Below are 25,276 nucleotides of genomic sequence, written 5' to 3' on the forward strand. Positions count from 1 at the left end.
AGTGAACACACAAAGTATGGCGATACCTGGAAGCAAAGTATAGCTCGGCCACCAGCCTCATTGAAACGTGATGAAAACGTCACATGACTTGTGTCCTGTGACTTCAGGGTTAAACTCGCAGGATGGGAAAATGACAAGTTGATTCCGGCAATTAATTCTGTCTGTGTGGATGATCTGAATTAACCGTCTGTATCGCCTCAAATTCACAACATGCATCTGATAATCAACTTCTGTATCATCCTTTTTTTCTCCTGATTCTCATTCCGGCTCTTTCCTCCTCACTCCGTCTCTCTCCCTCTCTCCCATCCTTGTGAGCATCACAGTGACTGAACTCATTCTCAACTATTTATTTGCTTTATTTCCTGAGATCAGCTATAAAGAACAAACACTATTAAGCCAACCAATCAATAAGGGAACATCAGCACTGTTATCCCCCCTCTGCCACCCCCCCTCCGCAAAATAGATTTATATCTTCTGCCTGAGCAACATAAATCACATATTCATACATTAAATTAAAAATGTGATTGATAGCAACGCGGAGAGAGTGTGTACAAAACCTCATGATGTAAAAAAACAAATATTAGTTGGGGACTGTGGAGGGTGAAGAGAAAGCAAACGTTGTTTTCCAAGTGTAATTCTTCACAGTCTTGTGAGGATGTCCAAGTTCAGGAGATGAGTTGTTGCTTCAGGAAAAGGAAATCTGACACTTGGCAGAATTGTAGCCACAGACGCAAATCATGTAAATAATTATCTGCATCTGAGCTCAAATACAAACTCAGTGTTACTGAACAGTTCTCACAATGGAAACACAAGTCGTGGTCCAGGAGACATTTATCTTGACTTTAAAGGAGCTGGTCAGCCTCCAGCCTCCATCCTCTGCATGTCATCCTGCGAGGCGAACTGCGTGTGGAGAAACAGGTTCATTCACAAAGTGACACTTAATGGGATATATACAGATTGTGTCATGCATTATAGGGCCCAGTGGTTATGGGAGCATTCCAGAGGAGAGAGGCAGAGAAATATGGCAGCATCCATCAGAGGCTTGGCCAGAGAGAGAAAAAGGTGCAGGAACGGAGAGGGAACGAGAGCGGGGGGTTGGGGGGCTGCCAAGGACATTTAAGAGAGCTGTCAGGGGAGGCTGATCTATGAAGGACCCTGTTGGCTAAACCTATATCCCAACATGTGAGCGTGTGTGTGAGCGCCAGGGAAAGACATAAGCACAGTCACAGCGACACATGCAGTCACACACTCACACCCTGGAGGCTAAAGCACAGTGGAGTCGTCTCAGTGCACAGGTTCAAAGATCAGAGCGGAGCTCATCCACACAGAAAATCAAATGTTTTCAAATGTGCATCCTGAGCATGAAATGAAACAGAGACTAAAAAAACGGGAGCAAAACAACGAGAGAAAGGGCTCAAATGCAAAAAAAAAGAAGAGTCGATTTGATGAAAAGTTGGAGTTTACTTTAACGTTATAGTTATCATTATTGTGTCATGCAACAGCCGAGGTATATGCAGGAAGCAACGTTCTACGTTCAACGTCCTCCAGAATATTTTCAGTCTGCCACCTTCGATAGCTAGACAGAGAGACACTCCGTCTTAAAAGTGCTCCACTGATATCACATGAAACACACACACACACACACACACACACACACACACACACACACACACACACACACACACACACACACACACACAGTATTTGATTATTTTCTTTTCAATCTACTTTCTTCTTCTACCTCATTACAGTTCAGAGGGAAACATTGCACTTTTTAGTCCACTACATTTATCTAACAGCTTTAATTACTTTACAAATTAACATTTCTGCACACAAAACATGACAATGTACAAGTACAACTGAGGCACTTAGTCAATTAATCAACTGACAGAAAATTAACTGGCAACCATTTTTAATTGTTTAAGCCATTTTTCTTGTAAAATCATTGAATTGTTCCAAATATGAGGATTTGCTGACTTTACTTTTAATTATTTCAATAATTTGAATGTATTTTTAATCATTTTGAGGTTTGGACACTGTGAAGGCACCACTTTAGATAATTGTGACGGCATTTCTCACTATTTTCATAATTTTTGCAAACAATTAATCAATTAATGGGAAATTAAAATAATCATGTGTTGCAGTCTTGTACAAAATAATTGAAAAACAGCTCCTCCTCAACCAACTACAACAGTAAAATTCTGCTTTTACATTTTAATGCATGAGTAATAATAATATTATGATAATGTCATAATCTGTGAGCACTTTTATTTTTAATACTTTATGCACATTTTCCTGATTATACCTAACATATTGCAGTTCAGGACAATTACTTGTAACATAGTATTTTTACAGTGCAGGTTTTAGTACTTTTACTTAAGTAAAGGATCTGAATACTTTCTCCACCAATGAAGTATAGATATATGTATTCTCAAAATATCAAAAGCTGAAAAAAAGAGCCATTTTTGTCCATTTTAAAGCTTCACGTATAAAATTAAAGTGATGGGAATACATTCTAGATCCAGCAGCTCCACTGAACATTGCTCCAGGAAGCTGACTCTTCCTCAGCTGCACAGTATCTGAGGTAGCCCAGCAGCTGCAGCAGCAGCAGCAGCAGTGAAGCAGTTGGAATCTGTAGGTATAGCCAGCAGGCCTGTTAGCCAGAGGAGTGAACGCCAGGCAGCCCTGCCAGAGGGGATGCAGCAGTGGGACCATTACTAAAGCTTAATGATATGAGAAGTGTTCTCCTATCCACCGCGGAGGGGATTCATCATGATGCTGTAGCACTATACATCTTTCAACAGCCCTTAAAGAGGAATGGGGACATTTCTTCATGCTGTAGTAAAGGCCCCTCCCTTCCCCATTCTTCCCTTGAGCTTCCTACACTCCTCATCTTCACTTAAAGATCCTCTATTTTAAGACCATTGCGTCTACGGAGAGGGGAGGGGGGGGGGCACGACCTTGGTGACGAGTGAGGGCGAAGTAAGGTGGTGAGAACTGCCGGATGAGCGCGTGTAGCCGTTGGAGACAGTCACAAACCACAACATCTTGTCTGGGATTTGTCCCAGTGTGCCCCTTGGGAAGGAATACAATTCACTTTCCGCCTCAAAGTCACACCATACACTGTCACCGGCTTCAGCTGAGTGCTGATAGATGTCTCTTTGTCCCCTCATAAATAAAAACACTCCAGTCTCGGCTGTGAGAGACTGTAGATCAGGGAGTAAATAGCTGAAGGTATCATGCGCTGCAGTACGTCAAGCCTGGAGGATTTTCTCTTTCTTCTAACCCTTCACATTTTGCGGCCGTGTCAGCGAACTCTGCGACCTGTAAATCAAATTGTGCAGATAAACAGCAACATGGGAGCAATCAAAATAAGTAAAAGCAGTGTTGACTTTGGGGTCTTTAACTTAATTTTATGGCCTGCAGCCAATATGCAGTAATCACAGCATGGAAAAGCTTAACGCTTCTGTTCTGGTATTTGCGTTGTTTGAGTTACAGCCACCTGCCTGCAGATTTACACCAGTAGATCACAGACAATAACAGTAAAGACAGAAGTGCACTGGTTTATGACTTCAGCACTTTCAGTTTGAAGCCTTCCAGCACCAGTGAGTTTAAATTATGGTGGGAGACGTCCTTGGGATGTGAACATCTCATTTCACCAGGCTGTGCGCAACCACGCACACACAACACACACACATACACACACAACTCATTTCATTGGGGGGTCTCTGGGAGGCTGGAATCAGTGGAGCATGACATAAGAATTATACATCTGGCAGCAGTAAACCTGCAAACTCCCTCTCTCTGAAGCACACACACATACACACACACACACACACACACACACACACACACTTGTGCCTGTTATGAGACAGAACACTAACTTTTTGTTCATCAATCTGAGAAAGAATTTTTTATTATTCCGGAGGATCATTGCTATTGATGCTTGTAATGCTGCTTTATGCAAATGCGATGCTGTTGCTTTCTAACTTTTATTCCTCAAAGAGAGCTGAAACAGCTCTCTGGCTCCTCTTAGATAATGTCAAGGAGGCAATTTAAGAACCCATCCTTTCATTTGTAAGTGTGCATTTAATTACTTTAATCACCTCGTTTTTGTTCATTGAGGTAATTGATGTATCAAAGTCACTACCTTAAAGGACCAATAAGTAGTTTTTCTTATTTTTAGTTGAAATAAGAATAGCCACATATAAATTTGAATATTTGGGGGGAATAGACCACACAACTGCACATGCATCCAGATTTTATGCCAGTAAACCTTAATGAGTTTTGATCTGCACTCATAGTCAGAAGCTAATAGAAATAAAAAAAATGTCATGACATCTATTAATCCTTGTTGTTTTTAAAGGAGAGAAAAAGTAAAAACAAAATAAAATGTATTGTCGCACGTGGATGGGGCAGGAGTCGGAGAATCCCGTCTGGACCAGCTCCGCATCCCGATCCCAGCTGCGCTCCGCTGCCGCGCCATAATGAACACCTGGGGACACGCCCACCCACCGGTCCCCAGCCCTGTTATTGGTTACGCGTTTAAACATCTCGCGAGCTGCCCCGCGATTGGCTCAAACGCCACACAAGTGATTTCATAAAGCAAATCTTTTGGAAGTTGTGTAAAGGGGATAAGTGGGAAAAAAAACCCTTGAGATAACTGCGGCATCCGCAGCACAATTAGCCGACCGCTCCTCTCTCTTCCTCCCTCTCTCTCCTCGCTGTCAGCCGCTGGAGGATTTTGTCGGGAGTTTCCGAGCGTCTCTGCATCTGTGAGTACCTGAGTTTGCTTGCGGCCGAGGCTGCTGCCCTCCGCCCGGTTCAGGAGGACCGTGAAAGCGCTCCGCCGGGATCCGCTGCGGAGAGAGCCGATAGAAACTTGAACGCAACTTTTCTCGCCAGAGCAAATCACGAGTTCCGAGTCAGACGCTCGCTTATCAGTTGTCAGACAGGCAGATAGGTCGTGATGCTGTTATATCATCACCTAAAGTAACGCCACGGGAATGAAGTGCTGCCTCACACAAAGTGGATTAAAAAGACAAAGAAAAGGAAAAACAAGCTGCCGATGAGCAGAAAGAAAAGACCGCACCTGTCTTTTCCACACAGACTCTTCATTGCAGCAACTATCCCTGTTTCAAAAAGATTGTTCTCATGGTTGCACATTTCTTCTGATCTTTTCTTGTTTCTTATTTTTTAATAATTAACGCATTTATTATATTCATTTAAAGTTGTGCATCTCATCTAGCTTCAGACTGTAGATCCGTACTATTATTTCACATGGTCATAAATTTAAAAGTTGTTCAGTTTCATGCATCGTCTGATTGATAAATTCAAGAGTGCAACTTTCCGCAAAAGCTGTCGTCACTGTTTTCATGGAGTTTTGTTCCTGACATGTCAGATGTTTAAATGTGTTGATAAAGTGTTTTGTTGTGGAGCAGATGAGGCGTTGTAATGAGCTGTTGCACTGTGTGTCTCTGCTGGAATGAGGTGTTTAATTGTCTGATGTTCATTGTGGTAAATGATGGATGAACTGGAGCCTAACATTAATGGCAATTGTTGATTGTTCAGAGTGACTGCTAAGTATAATTCACTGGCACAGCACTTTTGTGTGTGTGTGCGTGTGTGTGTGTTCTGCAGTGAGGGTGTCCTTCACAGAGAAGAGCTCCTGGAAGTGTGTGTTTGAATCGGAAGATGTTGCTGGCTCTTTGTCGCAGTGTTATCAGGATCAGAGCTGGGCTTGAACGCTCCAGAAAGCACATGCTGATGTTGCACGCTGTGGTAATGGCCTCTTAATGCCAACATAAATAACCGCATCGAAGACATTTCTCTGCTTCAAACAACAGTTTTTATTTTCCAGTGGCTATTTCATGGTCTTTGACTGTTTTCCTGCAAATGACTTGGTTTGATGCCTCATGTTGTTATAGTGGAACGGCTTGTTGTTGACCCTGCAGATGCTACGTAGACCACAGTGAGTGCATCAATTGTTTTGTGAATTGTTGCTTAAAGAAAAGTCACATTGCAACTTTACTTGGCGAATGAAGAAGGGGGAGGTTTACCGCAGTGAACGTGAGGCAAAGTGGTTGTATGTCCTTGACTGGATAACGTAGTACCCCACCATTTTATCAGGCTGGGACCCAACAGTTCCAAGCACTCATTTGTCCTTTTTCGACACCCATCTTCTATCTCATTACCACTCATTGTGGCCGAATTATTGGGAATACTTGACTTTTCCTCTGTTTTCCTCAGACTTTTGATGAAGGGAAATATGCCCACTGCCCTGGTGCAGTACAGCAGGAATAAAGCCCCCTCTTTTATTTAAGCATTTGTGTGGATGTTAAAGTTCAGCCGCCCACCTGTGAGTTTGTTGCAGAGACTGTATCATCTAAAAGTAGCTGTTTTGTCCTCTATTTTACCAATTTAAAAGGCTGCTCCAGGTGCATGTTCACATAAAAATACATCCCACAAAGAGTGTACCCTTTCCCAATACGCTCTTCTTTTTACTTTTCAAGTTTCCTTATCCTCCTCCTTTTAATTTATACCTCACTGCCCCTTTCTAACATGCACTATAAGAGCAAGTCTGTAAAGCTGCTTTGTGCAGTCTGGAACCTTTTAGCTCATTTGTCATTACACTCTGCGCTAATGGGGAGAAACTCCCTCATCTTGAGCTCCCAGTGTTTGTTAATTAACCCTTCTTGCAAACAGCCACAGTCTACATCTCGACCAGGCAGCGTTATCGCCGCGCTGCCTGCCAGGAGAGCTAGCATTAGCTGGCCGTATTTCTGCAGGTGTCAGTGGAGGTGCTTCCTCTCCCTGCCGACGCTCTTTTGAGAGTATTACTCAAACAGCAGTGCGGTTTTTATCTCAAATTGAATTGTTGAAGGAGATGTTAAAGAGCCATACATCACCTGGACGCTCGCAGCGGAAAGGGAGAAGCTGCAGCGGCGTGGAAGCAGGGATGGGAGCGGCCCAGTGACATTACAGGTGCAATGAGCGCTATGATGAAGGCTGCGTTCATAAATCCACAAGCAGAGCAAATCAAGTTGTCAGCTCGCAAATGCCATTTAGCGTGTGTGTGTAGTGTGTGTGTGTTGAGTTTTGCAGTGCTGCTGGTGATGAGCGTTTTGTTTTAGCCTTAAGAAGGGTGACCTTCCTCTTTCCCTTCTCCCCTCAGCCATGTTTCTCTTGCCTCTTTTCGGTTTGAGCATCAGGAACCACAGCTCTACCTGCCCGCACTTCACAATTCGATTGGATCAATTCCTCTGCGTTCACCTTTTATCTACTGACCGCTAAAAGGACACATCACAGCCCCTTTTATCCCAAAAAGAAAAGCTCTCCCAGCTTAGAGTTGGTACCCGTCTCTGAGGAAGCAGCGCCTCAGGTCTGTTATGTCAGGTCATATTGGTTTCCTCTGTGCTCACTTGGCCTCTGGCTAATGCCTTGCTCCATGTATGGATTTTCTGTCCTGCGTTTCCTCAGCCTGTCTGCCTGTGATGGGTTGTTCAGATCTAACCCTGCAGAACGCCGCTGATTGTGGTGGTATATCTTCATCTTTATGTCTGAGCATAGCAGAACGCTCTGCCAACGATCTGCTGATGTTCGCCTCGCGATGGATGTGGAGAATTAGCAACAACGGCGTGTGTTGCAGTTTGCAAGTGTACGACTTGTACAAGTTTTTATTTTATTCTCGAAAGGTGTTGGTGTTCTTGGTAGCTTTTTTCTACTTTTGAGTCCAGACTTGTGTTGTTGCTGCACTTTATCTCACCACATGTGAAATCTGTGGGAAATTCATTTGAGAAAGAAAAAGTGGGAGAGGTGTTTTGGAGCTGTGAGACAATAAACAGCATGATGGCAGCCTCCTGTTCTTCCCTGTAGGTGAGGATGTTGTTGCGGCTGGTTTTGTTCCTGCCTGCCCTCTCCTCGGCTCAGCGATCGGAGCCCATGTTCTCGGCCATAACCAAGACCGTCCTTCCTCCCGACTATGACAACAACCCCACCCAGCTCAACTACGGCGTGGCCGTCACTGACGTGGACGGGGACGGAGACCTGGAGATGTTTGTAGCTGGGTGAGAAAGGGGGAAGGGAGGCTGTGTAAAACTATTTTGCTTCTCAAAGTTTAATTCAAGCCTTGTGAATCCTAAGGCCCTTATGTCCCCTTGTTCTTTTCACAGTGTTACAAGCACACTCATTTCTTTTTCATCACGCGCAATTAAAGCAATTAATTAACTACTGAGTAATATCCAACTCTAAATCGGCGGCTAAAATGAAAGTGCACTGTCATTTACCAAGCTAAAGGTTGAAGACAAAGGCGAAAGAGTAAAAGACCAGAGACAGTGAGTGCGCCCTGAGGCTCACTCAGCTGATGAAAATGGATGTGATTGGATAGCGCGTCTGTGATGGGAACAGTTTGGCAAGCCTGCCTATATCCAGTGAAGCAGTAATGAATTTCTCAGTGCTTAACAGAATATAGAGGGACCAAAATGACCCTGCTTAATAAACGTCACTTAGCCTAGATATCCTGTTCAGCAGTTATCCTGGACAGGAGGGCCTCACAGAACCTCACAGTAGAGATGGGGAGAATCTAAGGATGGAGAGTTTTAGTTTATACCACAGTGATGTATGTCCACGTTAACAGTCAGAGCAGAGGAGACTGTTGATAGGTCACATTTTTACCCTCCTTGCGGCCTCTTTTCTGTGTCCCTCACAGCTTATGTAATGTATATCCAAACGTCTGTGGAGCTTTATTATTTTGGCACAAATGGATTTTGACGGCAAGCCGCTGCTTCACCCTCCTGTTGCAATAACAAGACGATTGATGTCATTTGCACCATGAAGATAATATAGAATTTGTAGTGAATTACAGCTTGGCCAATTATAAAAGCCTTAATTTGTTCTCATTGAATGTAGAACAAAAGTGGCCCTCTGTGATTTAGATTCCTGCTGACAGTCTTATGTAATGAAGATGTAACAGCTTCCCATTGGTGCCTGTTGACAGCTACAACGGCCCAAACCTGGTGCTGAAGTACGACAAGGAGAAGAAAAGGCTTGTCAACATCGCCGTTGACAACCGAAGCTCCCCGTTCTACGCCCTGAGAGACCGTCAAGGCAACGCCATCGGAGTGACAGCGTGCGACATCGATGGAGACGGCCGCGAGGAGATTTATGTCCTAAACACCAATAACGCCTTCTCTGGTACAGTACATTTTTTCACACACACACATATACACTGTCATAAGAATACTTGACAAACGCATTTGTGCACACACTCTTTTGTACCTCCTGTCTCGCACAAAGAGACAAAGCAAGAGAATCAGTATGCAGATATTAAGCTTATCTCATCTGAGTCCTCATCAGATAACAGATAAGCTTTGTGCTGCTATTAATCAATCTGAGAGCTACGGAGCGTGCACTGCCAAAACTACAACACCTCACCTCTATCATTTTTATAAAAATGTTAGAGGTCACTCGCAGCCGCCGCAAACTGCTCCTCTGCTTCCAGTCACCCACAGTTCTTGTGTTGCGTAACACCTCTTAACTCTCCGCACAATCTTTGCCTCTCCTGAACTCTGCATCTCTCCACATCAAGGTCGGGCAACGTATTCTGACAAGCTGTTTAAGTTCCGTAATGGACGTTTTGAAGATCTGCTGAACGACGACATTAACGAACACAGAGACGTAGCCAACCGTATGGCCGGGCGCTCAGTGGCCTGTGTGGACAGGAAGGTACTACACGCACACACACACAAACGCAAGCAGAGAGGAGAGTATATGCAGATCCACACCACGCACACACAAAAACTCCCCAGAGTGTCTTCTGCGTACATGCATGGGTGCTTCTGTTTGTTTACCAGTGATAACTCATGCCCTGCCTACGCCGCCCTTCTCACCATGTGCTATGACAGTTCATTTGGGGGAATGGTGTGCCATTTTCTCTCTTCTGTCCATCGCACCAGTGTAATTACAGAAGCCAGGGCTCGTTTGTTTTATAGAACATCGTACGAGGGGAGGAGTGATGACTGCACACTACGGCTTTCTACCCATAGCATTTTCTCTCATTCTCTCTGTCCCTTTCCCATTGTTTTCTTCTTCTTTCCACCTCCTTTACTCGCTTTTTTCCCCTCTCTGACTGACACGCTCACACTCTTTCTTTGTCTCTTATCTCGCACACACGCGTACAGTTCTCTCTTCCAATCAGGGGATGGGATAAAGAAAGTAATAGTGGGAAGAGGACAGTAGGGATTACAATAGATTTTTTTAACCACAGTCCCATCTCGCTGAGCACTGATAGGTTGTGCAGCTGCCAAACCGATTGGAAAGATATCTGCTTTTAATGGCATAATGCTTTTAGAGGAAGCCAAAACCCTGATGTGTGCTCTTCCATGCTCGTTCCAGCAGACTGACAGAGAGGGAGAAAACATATTCCTATTGCTGAGCAAGTTTTATTAGCAGAGATTTGGAACAGCAGGTTAAACAGGCCAAAATCAAAGCATGTTGTATAGTTGGCTAGGTAGCTATTGTGTCCTCCTGTGCTCATAAATAAAGCGTTATCAGTCAGAAAAAAGAGGGCTAATTATTCATCCAACTGTTTCATCCCTCCCAGTCTCCTTGAAAGTGACGTCCCATCATTAGTCTTATACAAACTGATGAAGTTGACATATTGAGGGGTCTCGCGCTGAACTGATGGATTGGCTCACTTTGCGCTGGGAGGCAGGATGGAGCCTCTGAAAATAAGTGGATTTTAAAAGCCAGAATAATTGAAATACGGTTGATAAAATGCACCACGTATATTTCCTGTGAAAACAAAATTAGATTATTCAGGCTTTTCAGTGATAGCGGTAAAGACTGATGTAAAGGGCATGCAGTCACATAGCCCTGCACCAGCATGCACTTTGCAGGCATGCATGTCACACTATTCACAATGCCAATCCCAGTGACAGAAATTAGCCTTGGGTGAAGACTTATTGAAAAATCGTTGACTTTTAAGTTTGTTAAGTAACTGCCAGTGGCCTTCAGGTCTTTCATTGTAGTTCATTCTCATTTTGCCTGAGTGTGTGTGTGTGTGTGTGTGTGTGTGTGTGTGTAGGTGCAACCCCCTCCTCCCTCCTCAGCAGGCCATAATGTGACACCTTATGACATTTACATCAACTAGACCCATTTACTTTTCTTGTCCTGTGAAAAATACACTAAAGATATCACAAATGGTGAAATGGCGGGTACGTGTGTGCGTTTGCATGCGTGCATGTGTTTGTATTGATTGAAATATGTAAGGCCTGGTGGGAAATCTCATTGGAATTGAGTGTGTAGTCTATTAGTGTGGTTCCGTCTGTGAGTTTGTGTCTGCAGGGACTCTGACTGATAATGGAGTGTGAAATTAATCTCCAAAGGGAGGCAGAGGAAGGAGTCGGGAGAGAGGCTGAGGGAAAGGGGGTAAAGGGTAGGAAACAGGGTAGAGGGAGATAAAGGGGAGAGAAAAGGTTGGATTGGGAGAAGGTGAAACTGATCACAATATTCACAAAAATACCAAAAGAATAAAAAAAAGATGGTTTTAAACTACTCTAATGTTTTAGAATACCATTGTATCAAATGACAATGAGCAAGAGGTCACTCGATGTGGTGAGACTACAGAGAATTGAATCTGTAGCTCCCTTCAACTTTATGGAGCTTTATAGTGAGTGTCAGGTCATTGTTTAGCCGTGCGGCCACAACTTTACTGTTTTAATTCACTCTCACTGCTCTTGTAGTATTGTTTTTAGGCAGCAGCAGGCAGCTGTTTTCAACTAAAAAGCTCTAAAAACTCATTATACACAAGCTGATCAGCAGCAAACCGCAGATAAACACAGTTAGAACTAGCTGTTGAACACAGTGAAGCATTTAGCAGCTAAAGAGTCAGATAGGAGTTGGTAGAGACCAAAAACAGAGCTATAGAATATGATACCAAAGGAATGATAATAGTGGACAGAGCCTCGGTAAGGTCACTGTTGGTTTGTGGACTGCTGTTTTGGAGCCTCTTGCCATTAATACCTCTCTCTCCTGATCGGATCTGACTGAGAATCTGAGAACACGCACACATATCCTGCATTATCATCTATTTTACTCCCATACCATAATTTCCAAAATGAGCATAATGCTGAAAGACTAGCAACTGAGACATAAATTAAGAAAATGTTTACTGAGGAAATTAATTAAGTGACAAGTAGAGTTATTTTCTCATAAGTTTACATACAATCTGACTTATTTTGGCAACCAGTGGAGTCGCCCCCTGCTGGACATAAGAAAGAAGGCCTGTTTAAGGCACCTCTGCATTGGCTCCACCTTTCAGACCCAGAAGCTCTGCCCACTTATTATACTGTCAATGGTTGCTCTTAACTGCTGGATGTGTAAATAAGCAGCTGTTTGCTGTTACATTTGCCATATCATCTTTTTTTTTTTTTCAACAAACAAAAAACCTGTTTTGTAAAATTTCTGCCTCCACTCATGTACTAATGAGGTGAATCCTTGTTACTGTGGTTAAAGGAGTTCCAAAGAATTGTTTAAAAACTATTTTTAAATGCCGTGGGCACCACAAATTAAATTCTACTTTATATGCTGTACTTGGGTGGCAGCAAGCAGCTCGACAACAAAAAAAGTTTTTTGTCCAACTCCCATCCAGCTATAAGTCAGGCCGTGGTGTTTCATGCGAAGTATATTACATATATAAGCACAGTACATTCATAGATATATTAATAAATGTAAACCATATTTGTTTTTTCCCAGGGTACAGGCCGTTATGCTATCTACATAGCTAACTATGCCAGTGGCAACGTGGGCCCTCATGCTCTCATAGAAATGGACGAGGTAGCGAGTGACCTTTCACAGGGCGTCATCGCCCTCTCCAATGTGGCAGAGCAGGCCGGAGTCAACAAGTTCACCGGTAGGTATGAAGAAATGATGTGTGTGTTAGTGTGTGTGTCTGTGTGTGACGTACATCCAGGCTTTAAGATCATTCAGCACCACAGGACCTTCAGCCTGATTTACACAGACATCTGCAGGGGAGCATGTGCTTGTTGCTTGTACCCATAGCGTCTGAAATATAGGACTTCAGTACAGATGGAAGGTGAGTAAGGGAGAGTTGGAGGGTTGCCAGGTGAGAGAAAGAAAGAGAACATGACGAGTGTAAGCGTGAGGGAAGAAAGAGAGGACAGGAGAGCGAGGGGGAAGAGTTTGTGGGCTCTTTTGGCCCCGTCAGCTGTTTACTCCAGTCAAAGTCACAGGGAAGCGAAGGGCGACACACACATACATCAGACCAGCTCAACGGCCCAGAGATGGCATCTATCACAGCCTGGTGTGATTCCCCCACACTTCTGAGGCTGTGAACGTATGTATGCGCCCGCCGCTACAGCGCTTTGTATTTTATGTGCAACCAGCTCAGTCGGAGACCCCAGAGAGGGGAGCAAAGACAGTATTTTCTGCAGAGGTTAATGTTTTTAACGTTGACAGGAAGTTGCTGGCGTTATTTTACAAACTGGTCATGGAATCACTCCTACTGATTGGTTTCTAAAGGGATTTAAGAGGTCAAAACAGGAAGCGAGGCGACACTGCCAGAGTGGCCAGTAAAATCAGTCTGGTGAGACGCAGCCTTCCTTCTCAGACATTTTTAGATTACAAATCACCCAAAATCCAGTTTAATAATTCCACATCGTCCTCTTTGTAAAGACTACTCAGGCTCCTGAAAATTAGGTGCAACAGGATCAAATTTCCATTTATTCCATGTGCAGTAATTCTAATTCATCCCATAAACTGCTCTCAGTTCACACCAAAACTGCAGTTTTTACTGCATTTTGTTCTCTTTAATTGTGTGCATTGTGTTCATTATTTTAATGCCTCCTGTTGTCTTAAATTTTTAATGTGTTTTTATTGGTCTCGTAAAAGCCTTACTGCTAAATCTCTCACATTTGTGGCAACACAAAGATCTTAATTGAACTGAGCAAAGGAATTACTTTTTGAAACGGAGATTGATTATTTACTTCAAACGCAGCACTGGAATCCATGGCCACACCTCAGCTCACTACCCTTGCTTGGATCAACACTTGATTTAACCCTGTGATGGATATCTCCTTCGATATAGAAGAGGAGGACAATAAATGCCAAAATGAACGATTCCATTGTGATCTGTTGCTTTCATGATAGATATCGTTGTGAGTAAAAAATGCTGCTGTACGATACTTTATTGTAACCACCGAAAAGTCCTTGACGCTGATGTCCGGGTAAGTTTTGGAAATGGCAGACGACTTTGGATCTGAGCATAATAGAATCAATCTTCATCATCTGTGGGTCCTTTTGCATGCAGGACGTCATCTAAGCCACTGGGGGGGCAGAGTGGGCAGGCCCAGAGCCGCTGTGAATGATGTACGGTAGATGGCTTTGTCATCAAACTGCCGTTAATCAGAGCAGAGGGACAGTCAGTGAAGTTGTATATCTAATGGTTACATATCTCTGGAGAGACATTAGTGGTTTATGGCCATAGGGGGCGAGTGATATTTGTCTGGGCTGATGGAGTGGGCTAGTAAATCAGGAGCGAGTCCTGACTCACAGCACTGACTCCGCATACTGGCGGGCCAATCACAGCCCTTTCAACTCCATAATTAGAGTCCGCTGGTCTCAGATGAGACACTTCACTTCATAGAATGTCATTGAAAATCTCGGGGTGATCTTGAGAAAGTGTTGAATGGTCACAACGATCTTTTCATAAGAAGAAAGTTACCGTCAATGCGAAAGAGTCTCAGCATGTGTTTGTGTGTTTTGTATTTGTGCCTGTTTGTGTGTGTGAAGCCCATCAGAGTCAGCGTCTGTGTCAGCAGAAAGACCTGCCCTGCTTAGAGGAAATGGCTTGGAAAGACAGTAATGATCTCTCGCCGTTCACTTTCGTTATGGAGCTGATCTCTCCCCCCCTTCTCTCTCTTGTCCCACCGACCCTGCTTCCTTTTTTCTCCGTCGACCCCCCTTCTTCAATGCTTAACTCTCTGTCACCGCCGAGCATCGTCTCTCTGTCTCTGTGCAGGAGGGCGAGGTGTCGTGGTGGGGCCCATTGTCAGCCAAAGCCTGTCTGATGTGTTTTGTGACAACGAGTATGGACCCAATTTCCTGTTCAGGAACAACGGAGATGGAACTTTTACTGATGTGGCGCAGCAGGCTGGTGAGGGGAACAGTTTCTCGATCAGTTCATGTGAATCTGGTGCAAAAACAATACAGAAGGCGCACTTCATTTTATAACAGTTACAAAACTTTGGTATCTGACGACCTGGGAATGACAACAGGTTGGTATTACCATATTCCTGTAGGTGTGGAGGACCCCATGCAGCATGGCAGAGGGGTCGCTCTGGGAGACTTCAACCGTGACGGCAAGACAGACATCGTCTACGGGAACTGGAATGGACCTCACCGCCTGTACATACAGCTGAATAACCGCAAACAGAAGTTTAAGGTGGGACCAAACATGTTCACCAATAATTACACAAAAATGTAAGGTATCAATGTTGGTTTAAAGGTCTCAGGATCTTTTCAATGAACATTTACACTAAAAGTGTAAATACTGCCTGTTTTCAAATGTTCACACCTGAAGGTAATGTGAAAAGACAGAACACATGAGCATATGAGCATATGAGCACACACGTGTGGTTGTACATACAAACAAATTTCAGAAATAGGTAGAAGAAAAGAGTGACAAAAAAGGAGACAAACTGTAATAACTTTCACAGCTCTGCACGCCTGGCCCGTTGCAGAAAGTGGGTACGATTGTCTGATTGCCTCTGTTCAGATTCCACCACCAAGAGGAAGGTTTCATATGCCAAGACACATTCTCACAGTCGCTTTGTTTGAAGCATGCTGAGACTTTTACTTATTTATCAAAGGGTCAGCTGACCCAAATGACAAAATACATATGTCACATACCTCTAGTGGTATCTAACCATGGAGTTTTCTGCCTAGTTCGCACAGGTCTGCGTGGACAAAAGGTCAAAGAAAATGCTGCATTTTGGAAAGTGTTCATGTGGACTGTAGGCAGCGGAGCGAGGTGCTGCTTCTCTCTTCATCTCCTCTCTCCACAATCAATGACTAATGAACAAGCAGCACAAAGACAGCAAATCTCACCCATTAACTCCGTGAATCACAGAGTTATCGATGCTAACGGCTGGCTGGTGAATTAGCGCTCGTCAGTGCTGGCGCACTTTGGGACTGAGTGGGATTTAAAGACGGACGGGCAGTGATTTAATGAATCGTCGACTACACAACTCCTGTGAGACAGCCAGCAGTGTACACGTGTTTGTGTAGTACAGTTAAGAGCGGCAGAGACAGGGACGAGCTTGGCTGCGTGTAAATCTTGGGAGTTTTGTGCTCGGTGATCTATCTGTCAGCACCTGCGGCTGCATCTTTTACCAAAGAGATAAACGTCACAGGAGACATCTTTATAGGGGTCAAATAAGGGGTTAATGTGTGATGCTTAGCCCAGAGACAGTTCCATCAGCGTGACACACACACACACACACACACACATTTCTCTCTAATACACACACAAACACACAGAAGACAAATTGAATTAGCCAGCCGACGTTTTTTTTTTTTTCCCACTTTTTAAAGATTGTTAAATCACAAGCCCACAACACATTTTATACCCCTTCCCTCCACACAAGCTGACACTCCTACGAGCCGTGTTGACCTTTGGCATGCATAATGAAGCTGTTGTATCACTCCAGTAAACCGCTAATTAAATTGGGCTGAAACAGCAGCTTGCATGGGTTGTGGAAAGTGCCGATTAGGCCTGTTTGTGCTTTAATTAAAATCTATTGCCCAGGTTTTCTTAGCAATAGGTTTAACATGCACACACACACGCAAAAACACACCCACACACATCTAATATGGATTTAAAGAAAAGGAAAAGGTCTCACTAGAAGTTTTACTTTCATCACAGTTGCAATTTCTATATATAGCCTATAAGGAGGTTGAGTTTAGAAGTTCTCTCTAATAATAGTCTATTATTTAGACCATTATTCCGAGCAATCACATTTTTGTCATAAAGCATTGTAGTAAAATACTAAAAGTACACAACTAAAAAACACATTTCTATATTATTTATATAGAAAAATCAACCAATACCTTGTTGTGAGAAATCCACAAAAGTTTTGAATAATTACCATCTTAATACAAAATCACACTACTCTGATCTTTCTCCCCTCTTTTCCTGTAAATCTCATATTTCTGTGCTCCATGTTTGTTTGGTGACAGTGCCTTTCCTTTTCCTTATGGAACATCTACTCATCCACCTAATAATATAGTAAATTTAGAAGGGTCCCTCCCTCCCTCCCTCATGGCCTCAGTTGGCCATCCCCTCTCCTTCACCTGAGAAGCAGAAGGTCACTGTTCGCCCTCCCCCCCACCGGCTTTATGAGCCTTATAATTAAAACAGGGAGTAAATACTGAAGGGAGTGAAGGGCTGCTCTATAACTCTTCCCGACTTATCACCGTGTCAGCGAAGCGATGAGATATCCGTTACTTTCTCGTGCAAAAGCTCCTCTGCTGAGGAGACTTTTTGGGGCAGGAGAGCTGCAGTCCAGTGATGATCTGACGCCCGAGGATGTAAAACTGGCCTTCGTTCTTATTTTTAGGCTTTAAAAGAAAGTCTTGGCCGGGGTGACTTACAGTGAGATGACAGATCAGTGTCTAACCCAAGGACTGCATCATTGATGTGTGTTGTGGAGAATGAACTTGTGACCTTCGTGTTATGGAACAGTCTTTCCAGCTATTGGCTCAACTCGCACCACCTGCCCACATGTCGGACTGAACACAAATAGGATGCTAGCTGTAATAAAATTAGACTCAAGTGAAAATCCTCACTTTGTGGACTTCCTCTGCTGATACATGACTCTAATCTAAAACTGCGCTTCTAAGAGTTGACTTGGCAGTTAAATTGCAACTTTTTCTGTGTTTTTCTGCAGCAGTGTAGTTCCGTTAACCCCTGACTGCAAGCAAATTTCAGAATTGCATTTTAGAATACGCTCTCCTTAGCATATGGAGTAACAGTGTTGTATTACTGAATAACCCCAAACCAAGCTCTTACCCCCCAAAATACAAGAGCAATAGTTAAATTAGAACAGCATTCATTCGAAAAAGAAAAGAAAAGAAAACAGATTTACATGAGGGAAAGCCAGGACGTTTAGGTGTGAAATAACTGTCCCTGTGCACAAATATGTGATGAGCATGGCAAGAAAGACACCTGCAGCACAGGTAAAGTGAGAATTTTTTAAGAATTGTGATTGATCAGTTATGATTACTTTGTGATCACTGCTGCTGTATTTTCTAATTTGTTTTGAACTGCTAGAAAGACATTTGACGCATTTCCCCCCATTGGAAAACTAAAACAAACTTGCGTGTTTTTGACTTCTGTACATGTATATGTGAGTGTGTGCATGTGTTTCACTGACGTGCCATGTTTGCTTTGTTTTCAGGACATCGCATCCCAGAAGTTTTCCATGCCGTCCCCGGTTCGCACTGTCATCACTGCAGACTTTGACAATGACAACGAGCTGGAAGTCTTCTTTAATAATATCGCCTACCGGGGCCCCTCCGCCAACAGGCTTTTTAGGTACTCACCCAGACACACACACACACACACACATACACACACACACACACACTCATACATGCATACACACATGTTGTACAAGTATGATGGTAAGTTTCAATAGCAGCTTGGTGATGAGCTTAATGAACTGCTCTTGTGTCTTGATTTAATATTCTAAAACTGGGCTTAGAAGCTGAGAAGAATTTCAAATTCCCAGCCAAGGATACTTATCTAGTCTGGCATCCCGCCTCCTCCTCCACACATGAATGAATCTTTCATTAAGACAGTTTTAGGTCTCTTTTTGGCTCACGGTTTGGCTTCCTCTCTAGATAATATTAATGAACTCAGCTCTGTATATGATACATATCAATTATTGGGACTTAATAGTAGAATAAACTCATCCTGTCTGAATAAACATCTGATCTGGCATATTTTTGTGAACAGGATGCAGAAGTCACGGTGAATGTTGACATGAGCTGGTGGGTCAATTCATACTGAATATCAATGATCAGTGTAAGCCCCAGAGAGTCCTGGATCAGAATACTCCCGCACACCAGGTGACTGGAGGAGAATTTGGCTTTCTGGACACGATGAGGGTCTGACAGGGGTCACGGCTCCGCAGCCCGTGGCACCGCCATTGTCTAGTATGGAGATGAATCAGCTAATTTAACTCTGCTTTCTGGCACTGAAAAAAAAACAAGCTCAAACTATTGTGCCCAAGCTAATTAATTCAATACAACTAATCAATATTTAGCTGAGCTGAGGGGGTTTAACAGCCAGGATCAGCACATTAGTGGGCTGTGAAAAGATATTATAACTTAAAGAAACTTGGATATAAAAATACTTTGTGATTAAAGCTGGTAATGTAGTCAAGTCCATTTATTTATAAGGGACAACAAAGAAGTTGTGTTTGCAGAAAGATGAAATTTACAATCAGATTAAACCATAAAAATCACTAATAAATAATTGAAAATCAACAATGATTTAATTTTAAAAATCATATTGCATTAAGTATGTGTCAACAAATACTAATAAACATATAATATATCATATAATGTGCAGTCTATGCGGGCTAACCATGTCGTATATAGCATGTGGCATTACAAATACGACGACTTCATAGTTACTGTTTACTTATATTCTGCATGCCACGTTAGATTAGACATTTGAGTCTTAGATACAGTTGTGGAAAAAGTATTGAGACCCTTTACTTGAGCTAAAGTAGTAACTGGAAATGTACTGCAATATGGAAGTATTGTCATTGTTTAATACTGCTGGTCGAGGGGACCTGATTTTACCTGCCTTATAAACTGTTGGGTATTTTATAACAATTTGTCATATTTTATGATCTGATCATATGTTTTGTATGTACAATCTTAGTTTGGAGATTAACTCGTGACCATTTGCCAATTAATTGCCAAATAAAGTGTGACAGTAAAGCTGAAGTGAAGTGGTAGAATGAAGTAGCATAAAATGGAAATACTCATGTAAAGTACAAGTACCTCAAAATTGTACAATACTTGGGTTAATTAGTTACAATCCAACACTGCTTGTATTTTTGTACTGGTCATGGTTTTAATGTTTTATAGTGATTTGATGGGTAACTGCTGCGATGTGGATTTGACAGGGTGAGCAGGAGAGAGCACGGAGACCCCCAGATAGAGGAGCTGAACGTCGGGGAGGCGTCAGAGCCTGAAGGACGGGGAACTGGTGAGTGTGGTAGAGCAGACTCTGAACCATGACATGTAGCTGCTGTTCCATGATCTCCCCATTAGGTGGCACCAGAGTTCCACGAGGGAGTTTCCTCATGTGCCTCATAAAAGAAAAAAGCCCTCCACGTAATGAGTTCCACGACTGTGTCTCCCTGCGTGACGATAATAAATGATGTGCAGCCTGTTTCCTGAAGTGTTTAGCCGCATCATTACTGTGATGGCTCTCCAGGAGCTGTAGCCGCAGACTTTGATGGTGACGGGCGTCTGGAACTGCTGGTCTCTCACGGTGAAAGTGCAGCACAGCCGCTCTCTGTCTACAAAGTCAACCAGGTGAGAGCTTGGGAGACATCTTAAAAGCCTCAACATGCTGCTTGACAGTGTGATCTTAACCCAAACCCTCCTTTTTCTCTCATTCTGCCTGTGTCTCAGGGCACCACTAACTCCTGGCTGCGGGTGATTCCCCGGACCAAATTTGGTGCTTTTGCCAGAGGAGCTAAAGTGGTGGTTTACACTAAAAAAAGCGGCCCACACACACGGATCATCGATGGTGGCTCTGGGTACCTGTGTGAGATGGAGCCTGTTGCCCACTTTGGCCTGGGTAAAGTTTTTATTGCACATACTGAACTGTAACCTTGTAGCCAACTGCTTCTCTGCTAGAGCTGCAAAAAATGAGTATATATTTTGGAATTAATTTTCAGATTAATTGTTTTAGCTATGAAAAATTGTTTAACCCACAGCCTAAAACCCAACAACGTTTACTTTACAGTAACATGAAACTGGGAAAAAGCAGCAAATTCTCAAATTTCAGCAAAAGTTTGGCATTTTTCGATTGATTAATCGATTCATTAACTAACCATTTCAGCTGCTTGCCTCAGCTTGCTAAATGGAGAGAATGAGCTTTAAAGAGAACAGCAGTGTGAAGGAAAATGGAGGCTCTGAAAGCATTGTTTCACTACCTCCAGCGTTATTAGACACCCATGGGAGACTGAACTGTTTGTGGCAGGGAGCTGAGTGGACAAAGCAGCGAGAGATGGGGGACAGGTGCTGCAGCTGGAAGCCAGCCTGGAACCAGCTCTTTCTGCCCCCACAGGAGTGTCAGCTGGTGGTCATCCAGGCCTGGTACCTGGGACCTGGCCCAAGCACAGATCATCTCACTTTTACTGCCTGATTACTCATAACACACTCTAAGAGCAAACTTTCCACCGGTCGACATGCGAGATACGCTCCCCACCACTTAATGAGAGGGCATCATGCGGGTGCAGAACAGGTGAAATATTCTTTGGCTCTCAGGCAGAACACCTGCTGAGCAGATCACTGTCTGGCAAGGTAACTCAAGATCTGTTTACATTAGAAATGCCACTTTAATTAAGGCCTGCAGAGGCCCTCTGGAGAGGGGCTTTCTCTACGCCTGATTAAAATAGTTAATGGAAAGAGGAGAGTAAGAGGAGAGTGCCACTCTGTCTTCCTAAGGAGAGGAAGGAGAAAGCTTCTACTGAACTGTGTGAGACATACGTTCCTCTGTGTGTGTTGCGTCTGTGCTGTGTGTCTGACCAGGTAAGGATGTGGCCACCAATGTTGAGGTGTACTGGCCAGACGGCCGCTCAGTGGCCCGACCCCTGGAACCTTCAGACGTCAACTCTGTGCTGGAGATCCACTATCCAAGAGATGAGGAGGAAGTCACTCCTACTGTGGAAATAGAGGTACAGTAATCCTAAATTCTTATCATCTGGAGAAATGTTGCACTGAGATGAAGGGGCAGAAACAGATGCACAAACCAGACAGGTAACTGCTCAGAGGCTCCAAAACTCTCAGTTTACTGGTTTTACACCTTGATCATACAGTATATGTAGCTTTGTGCTTATATTATTGCACATTCTGCAGTTCATTTGAGTTTAGACAAATACCAACACACCAAACTTAAGATCAGCACAAAACTGTACACATTGTACAGAAAGTGGGAAGAACGTGGGGTCGATAGGGACCAGGTTAACCTGGCCATGCATAGACCTCACAAATTTTCATGGGGATTATCTACTTTTTCTACAAACAAAACCTTATGGTCTCATTAATTTAAGAATTCTACAGGTGGGTGACAAATTAAAGGAAAACCGAACATATGAGGATTAGCAATAACCCTTCTCTAATGCTCCAAACACTGCCAGCAAAATGCCCGACCTGAGAGGAAGCATCTGCATTGGTAATGTTTCTCCGCTCATTTAACCAGGTTTTACTTTATTGGTCACCTGTCTGTGGGGTCACATAGTGGCTGTAAAGGATTTTTATTCAGATGTTTCTAACTGGACTGCTTGTGTCTTACAGTGTGGTCATGGGTTTGCCCTGAATGAGAATGGCCGCTGCACAGGTAAGTGCACAGATTTATCTGTTCCTCAGCTCAATACTCATGTCCTCGTTTAAACTCAAGAGTGTCTTTCCTTCCTTCGCCCCCCCCTTCCCTCAGATGAAGATGAGTGTACCCAGTTCCCCTCTGTGTGTCCCTCTGACCGCCCCGTCTGCACCAACACCTATGGCAGCTATAAGTGCCGCGCCAAGAGGAGATGCAACCAGGGCTTTGAGCCCAACGATGATGGGTCAGCCTGTGTGGGTGAGTGGTCCTGGCAGAGTCAAGGTAGACTTAGCTGGATTACCTCGATCAGGAGAACAAAGGAAGCACTGCCAGAGAACCAGAGGACTTAAGCTGCCTTAATTACTCTGGTTTTGAGCAAAGGCTTAGAGGTGCTAGCATTCCTCTGGCTGTGCCCCCTCTCTGCACCCCGCTGTCTTGCATGACTAACTCCCCCATGTGAATGAGCTCCCGTTCGGCCGTAAAGACGCAGATGTTGGCTAACTTTTCCCTGCCCTCTGTGTCGCCTCTGTCTCTGCAGCCCAGGTGGCTTACTTCGGGGGGACACGGTCTTCCGGGGACCGCAAGTGGTCGGGCCTTTCTTTTTGGCTGCTCTTCGCCTCTGTGCTACCCCTCATCTCTACCCATCTCCAGACTGGACTACTGTAGCTGTAACTGTCTTCTCCCCTTCACAACTCTCTCCACTGCTAAATGGGGATGTACAGAAACTCTCGGAGCGAACTTTCCACTGATCTACTCCTCCTTCTCCTCTGTGGATCTCTGCTATCTTTTTTCCACCAGTTATTCATAGTCTTGCCCCCTGCTCACCACTGCTATGTGTCACCTCTTGGCTCCCGGCCCCCTCTGGACTATAAAGAAACACACAGGGAGCATGCTCGCTGGGAGCTACGGGGTTCAGAGCTAACTGTGTCACACCCGCAGAACCCTCACGTCATCACCTGGCACTTATCTTAGTGGGACCTGAACTGAGGCCAAGTCAATAAGTGGAGCTGCAGCATATAAACCACTGCACATACTGTACAGCAAGCTGAGCCACTGGCTCCACAGACCACATTCATTAGTGACACGCTGAGGCCCCATCTGTATCTCCACAATGCCACATTGCTAATCCTTACAATGTCACTCTTATTCTTATTATGGGCTTACTGGGATGCTGAGGAACTCCAGGTCTCCGAGCTTTAGGTTATGTGTGTGTATGTGTGTGTGTCCAAAGAGGCGCTCGGGTAGAAGAACATATGCCAGACCATCTGTCTCCGATGGTAGGTTACATTTTGTTACCTATGAATAATACAACAGCACAGTGGAGAATATAAACACACATGTATGTATGTGTGTGTGTGTGTGTGTGTGTGTGTGAGCACAAGATTAAGTACATTAGGTGCAGCAGCTAGAAGGTGTACCTAAGCTCATCATAATTGACTGAGCAGTTTTCAAATCATTTTCCACTTCATGTACAACTTTAAGTTGTAAATTTTAAATGAGCCTCAGCTTACAATATGTACTGCTAATATGGCTCGTGCTAAATGAGCTTTTATTGCTTATTTCCCCATTTAAATGAAATAATGGCCAGGTGACAAGAACAAAAAGACAAAATGAAAAAGGTTTGGATTTTCTGAAACAAAACTCACCCGTCCATTTAATATGGCATTTCACACTAAGCTCACTATAGTGCAGATAAATCTACCGTAATTTCCTGACTATTTAAAAGCTAAAAAATTTAAAGTTGAAGCACAGTAGCTAGAAAGTGTACTTGAATCCATAATTTATTAAACACGTTTTTTTAATTTATAAATCATTTCCCACTAAATATAAAACTTTAACTCATAAGGCTGGGGATATTTAGTATTTTTGTTTTTGTCGACAAATCACATTAAGGAAAAAAATCAATAATGCATTCGTCTGTTAACTGCTCCCTGCGCTGTCTGTGGCACTCTGACTCCAGACCATCACTCCCTACTGAACACTTTGCAAACAAATTCATTCTTTAAAAATTCATTTCTTAATGGATGATTTCCTTAAACAGCTGGGGAATGTAGTTTTTAGCAAATGTCACTCAAACGGGACTAAATATATTTAGAGCTGCAGGACTATGTACATAACTCAGAATGGACTGCAGTGTAATGAAGGAACATGTGAGTCTGTGGCTCACTGATGTGTTTTTAATAATGTTTAAACAACAATTTAGGTCTGGCACAGTGGAATAAATTATTGTGGCAGCACTTGTTAGTAGAGTCAATTAATTGCGGATTTTGTTCTTTTAAAGGGATTTGTTGACAGTAAGAAAAATCCAAAATATCTTGTGAATGTGATATTAAATAAACATCAGCTCAAATATTTAATTGAAATAAAGACGAGGTCGCAATGAAAAGGAAGAAGGGGTGAACATCTGGGGCAGTAAACTGAAGCTAACTTCACTTCCCTCATTACTCTAATGTGTGTGAGCTGATTCTTTTCGTCTTCTCTTTGTTTAACGTAGCGTTCACGCTGAAGCCCTCGACTTAGTGCAGCAAAATGCATAAAACACACAAAATGCTTCATTTCTTACTTAGTGCTCATTTGCCACCTGCTTCTGGAAACTTTTTAGCAAATGAATAAACATTTCGGCAGAAG

General features: G+C 43.4%; 1 protein-coding gene across 1 annotated transcript; it reads left to right on the top strand.

Annotated features, from left to right (window-relative positions):
* Positions 1-4,690: 4,690 nt before the first annotated feature.
* Positions 4,691-23,314, top strand: crtac1b (cartilage acidic protein 1b). Its single transcript, XM_041947823.1, has 15 exons — positions 4,691-4,775; positions 7,876-8,066; positions 8,996-9,192; positions 9,587-9,723; positions 12,754-12,910; positions 15,038-15,172; positions 15,318-15,460; positions 18,477-18,613; positions 20,220-20,302; positions 20,534-20,634; positions 20,734-20,902; positions 21,859-22,004; positions 22,624-22,666; positions 22,763-22,906; positions 23,187-23,314. Exons 2-15 carry the CDS (start codon positions 7,882-7,884, stop codon positions 23,312-23,314), a joined length of 1,905 nt encoding a protein of 634 aa, XP_041803757.1. The 5' UTR covers positions 4,691-4,775; positions 7,876-7,881.
* The last annotated feature ends 1,962 nt before the right edge of the window (positions 23,315-25,276 follow it).

Source organism: Chelmon rostratus, chromosome 11 (assembly GCF_017976325.1).
Source record: "Chelmon rostratus isolate fCheRos1 chromosome 11, fCheRos1.pri, whole genome shotgun sequence".
NCBI classification, from domain to species: domain Eukaryota; kingdom Metazoa; phylum Chordata; class Actinopteri; order Chaetodontiformes; family Chaetodontidae; genus Chelmon; species Chelmon rostratus.

What these genes read in the sequence shown, in the direction of transcription:
- crtac1b (XM_041947823.1), top strand. Translation starts at nt 7,882, where the DNA reads ATGTTGTTGCGGCTGGTTTTGTTCCTGCCTGCCCTCTCCTCGGCTCAG. An exon ending in CACCAATAACGCCTTCTCTG is followed by an intron (nt 9,193 to 9,586) that starts GTACAGTACATT and finishes CTCCACATCAAG; the next exon opens with GTCGGGCAACGTATTCTGAC. An exon ending in GCCTGAAGGACGGGGAACTG is followed by an intron (nt 20,303 to 20,533) that starts GTGAGTGTGGTA and finishes ATGGCTCTCCAG; the next exon opens with GAGCTGTAGCCGCAGACTTT.